General features: G+C 35.2%; 1 protein-coding gene across 2 annotated transcripts in view; it reads right to left on the bottom strand.

Moving 5' to 3' along the window:
• Window positions 1-286: 286 nt before the first annotated feature.
• LOC107455012 (immunoglobulin superfamily containing leucine-rich repeat protein) overlaps window positions 287-10,062 on the bottom strand; it is an 11,124-nt gene continuing 1,348 nt past the window's right edge. For both annotated transcript variants that reach the window (XM_043042118.2, XM_016072406.3), the window contains exons 2-5: window positions 8,874-9,242; window positions 7,279-7,592; window positions 3,430-3,578; window positions 287-531 (exon numbers count right to left, since the gene is read on the bottom strand). In XM_043042118.2, coding sequence (XP_042898052.1) covers window positions 374-531; window positions 3,430-3,578; window positions 7,279-7,592; window positions 8,874-9,230 — 978 coding nt within the window. In that variant the 5' untranslated portion in view covers window positions 9,231-9,242 and the 3' untranslated portion in view covers window positions 287-373. The remainder of the gene's footprint in view (window positions 532-3,429; window positions 3,579-7,278; window positions 7,593-8,873; window positions 9,243-10,062) is intronic.

A 10,062-nucleotide genomic window follows, 5' to 3' on the forward strand; every position in this document is an offset into this window, starting at 1 on the left:
AGGAAGAAACAATTCAATTTTTGTCACGTTTAAAACATACTACGCATCACTTTTCGAATAAAACTATCAAGACCAAAGATTTAGTTCCGTAGGTCTCTCGAATGTGTGGCAAAGAAAAAAAAAAGAATTTTTTCTATTTTGCTCTATTTCCAAAAACATTTTTTTTTTCTTTTATTTCCTTGTTTTAAAAATATTTGTGAAAAAGTTGGGGCTTCTGATACGCACCACTTGACAATAAAGATTCCAGATAAACAGTTTTAATTTGAAAAAAAAAAGTTCACTCAAAAAACGTACAAGATCGTTTATTATAAACCAGTCTAATACGTGGCAATATATTGAATTTACTATTCAAAAGCATTAAAAGAAAAAATTATCAATCATCGTATAAATCCTCCTGTTGTTTGTCATCAATAATCCTTTTCAACGCAACATCTTTTCGATTCTTGGGTCCAACACACGTTCCTTTTAATACATAGGGTCGTGACACTTTAAACATCCATTCTATTCCAGAGTCACATTCTAAGGGATTACCTGAAAGGTGGGGAAAAAACTAATTTTAAAAAAAAAAAAAACGATCTCTGCATATCTGTATCAATTTGTTTTGAAAGATCCTCAAATATTTACATAATTAACACTTCGGTACTTTTTACTTTCGTCACACTAGAGCTGCACGGGCGTTGGGTCCATGTCCTAGGGGTTATGCGTTCGATTCCCTCCGGCCGAAGACTTCTCGTGTAGTAAATGGAGACTGGTGCACGCTAAACCTGTCGGGTCGCAAAATCTTCCGTTTTCCGATAACAAATTATACCTCTGGGGGAAATTCGCTTGGTTTTGCCAAGCAGGCTTGCTGGTATTGGCAAGTGACATTAGAAACAACAACAATGCTGCACAATGGGCTATTGGCGACGGCTTGGGAAACATACCTGAGGATGATCCGGGGGCGACATACATACGTAACATTCCGTTTTACAGGAAGGAAACATTCACACTCCATCCTTCAGCAGATCTAATTTTGACCTGAACCAGAGCATGATATCCATCTCCGATCCTGTAACCCCAAAGGTATTGATTTATTATGGGAATTTTGAGGACTTTGTGACCCCGACAGATTTAGCGAACAAAATTAATACAGGAATAAAAATAGCAAAATATTACCTAAGTTAATTTTGTATTTCTTTTAATCCTATTTTGAAACAGTGACCATATCGACCATAAACCCTCTGGCAACCAAATAAAAATTAGCACTGTCATAAAAGTTATCAAGAGGGCAATTCAAAAGAGGGAAAAACGTATGGCAGCTTATTAAGTAATTAAAGTCAATAAAAGCTATTAAAGAACACGGGTGCAGTTAGAAGTATTGACCATGCCAATATGACTTTGGAGAAATCCAATCAACAGTCTGAAATTAGCTGTGGAGACTACGTGAGGAGGGTTCATTGGGAATGGTGAGTGCTAGAGCTCCAGGCCTTGCAACTTCAATCTATCTATATTTAAATGTAACTATCTCTAGTTACATTATTACCTACACTACGTAACCGGTGGTAGACACTATGAAGAAATCATTGAGTTAAAAAAAAAGCCTCAGAGCATCATATGGTCGTGAAACCGCATTTATACGAAGATAAATCTGAGGGATTTGAAATTCCTAGAATGAGAATATTGTTTCTGTAAGCATTTTCTAGATATTTCAATGATTAAAAAAAGATAAGGTATACTTTGTGCCATAGATAAAGCAAAAAAAAATCTGGAAAAAAAACATAAATGAAAGTAGAGAAATGGACATACTACACTTTCGGTTCTATAAACAAAATCGGCGGATGTGGACTTCTCTAATTCTGCGTTGTTCAGTGATGAAGCAACCTGGGGTGTTCAATACGCACAGCAACGCTTCGCTGTTAATGTGTGGGCGGTTATTTTGGGGGACAATTTAATTGGGCCACCTCGACTGGACGCTCTCAAGTACCTCGTATTTCTTCGAGAGGTACTTCCCGAAATGCTTAATGATGTCTCTGCCCATGTTCGGCGGGGAATGCGATTTCAACAGGACGAAGCACCATTTCATTAAGAAAGGTGTGTACGAGATCATTTGGACCGGGCATATGGAAACAATTGGATTGGGCGTGGTGGTCCCCTTGCTTGGCCTCCCAGATCACCTGATTTATCTCCTCTTGATTTTTTTTTCTCTGGGGTGCTATGAAAAGCATTGCGTACGACACGCCCGTAAATTCTGGAATGAACCTGGTGGCACGAATCTCCATTACTGCTGCCACGATCAGTGACACGTCAGGTATCTTCGAAAATATTCGCCACTCCATGTCGCGTAGGTGTAGTGCCTGCCTCGTGTGTCAGTTTTAGTGTCTTTATGTCTCTTTATTACGTGAGGGTGGCGTTTCTGCGCATACTTTCCTATGTAATTATAGCTCCTAACCAATGTTTTCTATCTTCTCTTCAAGTTTATATATAGCATTCTGGACCACCCAACCAAAAATATAGTATGCCCATTTCTGTACTTTAATTTGTGCTTCATTCACGTTGTTTTTTCTTATTTTAAACCTTATAACGCAGATTTATCTCAAATCTTTAGGTAAATGAGCTTGCGATATTTTACTTTCATTAATCAATAAAGATTGTTAGACCGGGGTTACCTAGGTGGCAGGACGCTGGACTCACGTTCGTGAGAACGGGGAGTTCGAATCTAACCGGCAGGAGACTCCCCGTTTAGTAAATGGTGGCTGGTGCACGTTAAATCTATCGGATCACAAAGTCCTCCATGTTCCCATAACAAATTATACCTCTGGGCTACTAAATTGGAGATTTATCGTTCCCTGGTGATGAATGAATAGATGTCTGAATGAATCCGCCCTATAAACGGGTGTGACGTATGGGTGTGTCAGGAATCCAATTCTTGACCGTAGAAGGCGCCACTTATAAACAAGTACAATCGCACCCCTTGCCTTAATAGCCTATGACAACAACATTAAAGAAGATTTGGCAGATGATGTAAAGTTGAAATACACATTTTGCACAATGCAATTTTCTAATGATTAAAATTTTATTTATGGTTTAATTTGTCGTCAAATGAGTCATGATGCTTGTTATACTAATAACGAATTTGAGATTTGTTAGAAAACGCGAAATAATATTAAGCAAATATGCGAACAAATTTGATCCCCTCCCCGGAATAAAATCCTTGCGAAGGCCCTTTTAGGTTTACTGTTTTAGAACGGAGCAAGTTTGTATGCAGTTGGAAAAAAATATCTTATCGTTCACCAGTTGCAGAAACACACCATCTCATTTTGTTTGAAAATTATGCATAAGTTTGGCCTGATAAAATCAAAACGATTACGTAACACAGTGTTAAGTTACTTACAGCGTAACCTGTAAACGTTAAACGTTCATTATTATCCTTTTGTAGGTTTTATAACTTACTTTCCAAGTAAACACTTCTCAATCGACTCCAAACAGGAGACCATGTTGCTTCTGTAACATATTGTATTTCATTTTCTGCAAGAATAACTTCCTTTAAGGCTGGCATTTTTGAAAAGATGTCGTCAGGCAAAGTAGAAATTTCGTTGTTTCTGCAAAGTTAGAATAACATTCCCTTAAAGAGTTGTTATTAAAAACAAAATAGTGTTATTTAAAAATGTTTAATATTTGATTGATTAAATTAAAGTTTTTTTTTACTTGTTTTGGCAGAAATGAATTATCCATTTCATACATTTTTGGCCTGGTCAGAGATTTAAAATTGCATGTGAGATATAAGTAACAATATTTTAAAAATAAGATTGGCTTTCTTCTATAAAATATTCTTTCTTAATTGAATTAATTTTGAGATTGAAAAAAAATTGTAAGGGGAGGAGTAAAAATAATGTAACAATTTTTTATAATTTACACTATATTTCTCCTTCTATATAAATGAATGACACTTTATATTGGATCGATTTTTTCGTAAATAAACAAACAATTGTCAAGTCATAATTAGTTTAAATAAATCTTATCTTCTACATAGGTTTGTTCATTAACAAATGGGTGCAAAAACCCCAAAGAAAAAGTAGCTAACAAGAAAACACTGCTCCCTTGTTAGTTAAAAACAAAATCCCAATCCTATCGAAATGAAAAGGGAATTAGATACCATCAAGCAGCAAGTGGATCAAATAACCACATTCGACACACATGCGTAACGTCGTTTGCAAGTATATATCCAATTAAATCTTATCCAAGAATTTATTCAGAGAGATAATAAACCCCCCACTGTTGTATAATGTGCACAACGGAGCCGCGATGGCTCAGGGGATAGAGCGTTCGCTTTCCTATGGGGTGAACCGGGGTTCGATCCCGGCAATGGCTGGTCGATACGAATTCCGCATCCGTCTTGCACCGGCCACAGTGCCGGCGTGAAATTTCCACAGTGGTAGACGGATCATGGGTTAGAGTCCCCTTGCCGTCAGGCTAATCGTGGGAGGTTCTCGTGGTCTTTCTCTCTACGTAACGCAAATGCGGGTTAATTACATCAAAACAGTCCTCCAAGAAGGCAAATTTCTCCCAATACTCGATCCAGGAATTCCATTGTCTTCTGGATTGGGTTCAAAATGACAAGGATACGAAGTTGAACATTAGTAGTCATAAACCCGAAAATTGGGTCGGCTGTTCAACGACCGTTATAAAATAAAATAAAAAATATGCACAACGACGTGATTCGACACAACTATGTGATTAGTTACAATTTCCCGATTGAGAATTACTGTGAAGTGTGGTAATTGAAATAACTGTTCTAGTGCAGTGTGGTCGATTTCTGTAAAACATCGATATTTTACTTAAGTTAAATGTGTCTTGGTAGCGGATCTTAGAAATAAAATTACATTTATCGTGCGCATCTATGATTTGAGTTTCCCTCCCAATCCACAGAGCCACCACGGTACGTAGTACATAGATTTTATAACAATTGTTTAACAGCCCACCCAATTCTGAGTTTATGACAATTAGTGTTCAACTCCATAACCTTGTATTTTTGAATCCAACCCAGAAGACAAGTAAACTTCTAGATCAAGCAGTGAGACAAACTAGCCTTTGTGGAAGATGGATGGAATTAACCAACATTTACGTTACGTGGAGAGGAAAACCTCTGCACGCAAGGGGATTCTAATCAGAATATGTCTACCACTGAGGATATTTCTTGGATTTATTCAAAATATTGCTTCTATCTATGCCACGTGTATTATAAAATCTACGCGTTAAAGATTCGCACAATGAAACTTATTTTCTTCCTATAGTTTTTTTTCCATTGCCCACCTGGATTGACATTCTTCAATTCAAGCGTATTAGGACAGATTTGTTGGCCACTCCTTCAAGGGCATCATATTTAGTTGGACCAACGCTGCTCCTACAGGAAGAAGTAGAGAAAGAAAGAAAAGTCATGCCCTTTCCGGGATTCGAACCTAGAAACTTTCTGACGCACTTCCATTGAAAAATATGTTTTATTGTTTATTGAATAAAAAATATTATACACTGATGAAATATTTCCATTTATGGCAAAAATATGGCCTGAAATTTTATTGATATTTTCAGACAAAACCAGAAAAGTCTTGCAATTTTATTTCTCATATTAAGAGGGAACTTCTCATCTTATTCATTGCATTTGACGCCACTTTTTCCTTTCCTCAATTTTTCTTTTCTCTGGTTTGTCATCATTCCACAATAAAGCCTTCATATTTATTATGTTGATTTAAATAGAACCCATAGAGTGTTTTGAAATTCATCTGACACATCATGAACTGATAATGTCATGGCAATCCAGCTGGAAAATGACATTTCGAAAAAAGAATTAAAATGTTCCCTTGTCAAGTAGATGTTACTTAAATGCAAAATGTGGTGGAATCGTTAGACTTTATCATCCAATACAGCTTGCTTATAGAAAAACTGATTATTAAAGGTAAGTGTCTCACATTTCGATTGCCCAGGATGCTTTCAAAACTCTTAAATAATATGATAGCTAAACCACTCACAGTTGTACTTCACTTCTGAAAAAAGTGTTAAGAACTACATAGTTTAGTTTGTGGAAAATTTTCTAGTCTTATTATTATTTATTTATTTATTTTATTAAGTCGTTTCTTAATTTCAAATTCAAAATGTTTTTTTGCATTTTCATATTTTATTTTATTTGATATAGTAGCTGGTTTATATCATTTTTAATGCGCTGTTCGGCTTTGAAAAAAAATATCTCATGAACACACAACTTATTTATCTTGCAANATATATATATATATAATTGTGTATTATACGGACAAGGCTTTTACAACATATATCGCATAGACAAAGTCTCACTCATCGTAATGTAAAATAAAATAGTTTTTATCAACAAACAACTTTTCCATTATTTTGTATGAAAAAATACGAAACGAAATGCTGATTTCAACTTAGAAGATTCGAGTTGATATAGTCCCCGTTAATTTTCCAGATATGATGCTCATTTTATATAAACTTTATCCTAAAATGTATGGCTCTCTAAGTGAACTAATCACAAGATACGGTTCCTAGTAGATCAATGAGTGGATGAGGGACCACTTTGATTAGCTTGCAAGGGAACCGAGGGTGCGTGGTATCGGTCTGTGTTACTTTTCTTGTTAAGTAACTCGACTTCGCTCTCAGGTCGTCGAGCGTACCGTAGCAGGAGAGCCATCCCCTCTGCAGCGGTTCAAAATTGTGATGGATCATTCTCATGGATGCTCATTGATGTCAACGCTTATACTGCAGCGTTACTGCTACGCAAATAAAGTACTACTACTTAGAATGTGATGCAAGAATTTCTTATAAATTTTTTAAAGAAAGCAGATGAAAAGTCGTCGGTTTCCGTACAACAATTATAATATCAAATAAACCGCCGGTTTTTCATCTGCTTTCTTTAAAAGTTTTATTAGAAATTCCTGCATCACATTTAAAAATAAAATTTTATATAAAATCAACTTTATGACTTAAAATTGACTGAAACTGTATCAACTCGTTTTTTATGAGTTACCCTCAATATTTTATTTTTTCGGCTTCTCTTTATTATTTTTTTTTATTATTTTATTTTACTCTTTTTCTGCTTAGGATTCGTCAATTCTTTAAAAGAAAAAAAAATGCGTCTTGTTTTTTCCCTCAATATATATAACAATTCAAACAGTGTATTATAGTATTCGGAGTGCAAAAGTTCAATGTCTCTAAGTCTATTAGAGTATTTTTTTTAAATTTCGACTATCTCGTTGAGAATTCTAAACTATTAATATAATCTAAACTACTCACGTCAAATCTAAAGATGAGAGATGCACAGCAGGTGATGGAAACATGCTTCGTTTCAAAGTTTTGAATTTGTTGCCAGTCAGCCACAAATTCCTCACATTGCGAAAGGACGCAAAAGCCTTGTCTCCAAGCTTTTCGATGAAATTCGTCATTATGAACAAGTTTCGAACGTTGGAGGGGCCATCTTTGAACCAATCGTTTCCCATCTCTGTTAATTCGTTACCTTCTATTTCTAAGTCGGTAATGGCTTTCAACTGCGACACATTGAGGTGTTTCAGCTCATTGTCTTCGTTAAAGCTAAAGTGTATTGCAAATTCCTGCAAACAGAAGCATATGAATCTATTACGATTGCTATACCTCCCCTATGCATTCTTCAAAAAAAAAAAAAGAATGAAAATGAGTTTTGATTTATGATTTTTCGAAGCTAATGCTAAATTTGTGTTAATATATGCTAAAGAAATACGTATTAATCACACAAAAGCTACTAGATACTTAATGTATCTACTTTTTTTTTCTTCAGTTTTGTTAGTAATCGGGACAGTTTCATTGCCCCATCAACCCCTTCAGTATAGGGACATATACAAGACTACGTGATTCTTCCTTAACTGTTCACGGTATTCTATGTGAAACGAGCCCTTCTGACTTTAATGGCCTAAGATTACACAGACGTAAGCTCAATGCATCTCATACTACATACTAGTACATATGAGTACTCTATAGTGCTTATAAACTCAAAGTATGGTTTTTTAGAACTAATGCTAAGTCTGTGTTATTAAGAAATATTCATTGAGCGGACATGATCTACTGGACACTTTATACATTATATGACCTAGAGCCGCGGTTGTTCAGGGGATAGAGGGTTCGCCGCCGACTGAGGTGCACCGCGTTCGGGTAGATACAATTTTTACTCCCTGCTCGCACCGACCACAGTACTGATGCGAAATATCCTCAGTGGTAGATGAATTATGGATTGAAATACCCTTTTCATATGACTAACCATAGGAGGTTTTTCATGATTTTCCTCTCTGTGTAACGCAAATGCAAGTTAGTTTCATAAAAAAAGGCCTCCATAAGTTTGCCATAATGCTTGATCCAGGAGTTCCCTTGTCTTTTAGATTGGGTTCCAAATTACAAGGCTGCAGAGTTGAACATTGAAAGTTGCAAACTCAGAATTGGGTTATCTGTTCAACGCCAGTTATAAAAAAATAAAATAAGTGACCTTTGCCAAAAGTAACAAACGAATCCTTAAGAAAAACGTTTTTGAAATTTCATGAGCAAGTGTAGTGGTCATAAGGAAGCTCTTAGATACTTTTTTTTTACTCCTTATAGGCATTCGGATGCAATATTTTAAAATACAAATAAAAAAGAAATATTTTTCAAGCGGAAAAAAACAAAGAAAGAAACGTTATTTCATCAGATTTTGCTAGCATTTTTTTTTTCCTTCTCGGCTAAACTACACTTAGCCATGCAGTTTTTAACGACTTCTGTTCTCAAGAAGATTCCGTAAAAAATATCAGCAAAAAAATATACATAAAGGGCGGTGATTACAAAAACAACACTGAAGAAGGTATTAAAAAAATGCATAGGAACGAAATTACCTCAATTATATGCTCTAATCCTTCTAAAGCTGATCTGCCTTCATCTCCGAACTTCTTCAGATCACAATTAGTGAAAGATATTTTCGTGACATGAAGTCCTTTGAACAAATCTGATGGTATGTAGTCGAGTCGCGCTCTCAAAAAGTCTATAAACACTCTACGAATACCTTTCACACTTTGCAATGCTCTTCTGAGTTCGTCGACGTCTGTAACCGCCATGCAGTCCACTCGGATAGATTTACCATCACTCACGCATCCACAAGGTTCTAAATCTTCAATAGGTGGACATAAGTTTTCAAGTGCACTCGCCAGGAAGATGCACTTTAGGAGCAGCAAGGATACGGCTAGAAGTACCATTTTGGACTTTTTCTGAATAAAAAGAAACGTACAATAATGAACTCGATACATCGCAGTATAGAACAATCATATAGAACAATAGTTTCGGTAATTACTGTAATCGAAAAAAATATATAAATGGAATGAATTTGGTTGGTTATTAACGCTGTTTTACGAAGCTGCGTTGCCAACGAAAATTAAAAAAAAGCCGTAGTTTAAGAGCCTTATATTTGAAGCAATGCAATGATTTTAAACCATAATCTTGATGTGAAAATTAACTGAGCTACTTAAATATTTTATAAGTTATTAAACTTTTTTAAAAATTGCCAATTTGGCAATATTTTATAACCTAAATGAAAATTATCAAAATCAATGCCTTATTCTCAGTTTTTGCAAATTTTTATTAGCCCAAGTCAAGCAGCGTTCAAGTAAGTTTTGAATTATTAAAAAATTAGACATCAAACGCTTTACATTTTCACAAAATTGTGACTTTTCTCCATATGGATGGTGTTTTCAATAAAAATGTAAACAATAACAATCTCCAGCTCGGGACCTACTCTAGTTCCGGTTTAAAAGTTTGCAGCTGCTTACTACATGTTATTCTAATAGGCGATGTTTTCAAACGGATAATTTTGTTTTCAATAAAAGAAATAAATTAGATAATTTCTGAGCTCAAATCTGTCGTATTTCATAAGATATTAATATTATTATGTAATTCTGGGGAGTTTGGAGTGAAAATTTGTTTTAGTTATTTTGTTATTTATTATTAAAAAAGGTGACATGGTTGCTAGATTTTGAATAACTCGCTTTTTTGGCAGTCTTGATTTGGCCTCTTTCCATTTGTTTATTACTG

This window comes from Parasteatoda tepidariorum, chromosome 8, assembly GCF_043381705.1.
Source record: "Parasteatoda tepidariorum isolate YZ-2023 chromosome 8, CAS_Ptep_4.0, whole genome shotgun sequence".
Lineage (NCBI taxonomy): Eukaryota > Metazoa > Arthropoda > Arachnida > Araneae > Theridiidae > Parasteatoda > Parasteatoda tepidariorum.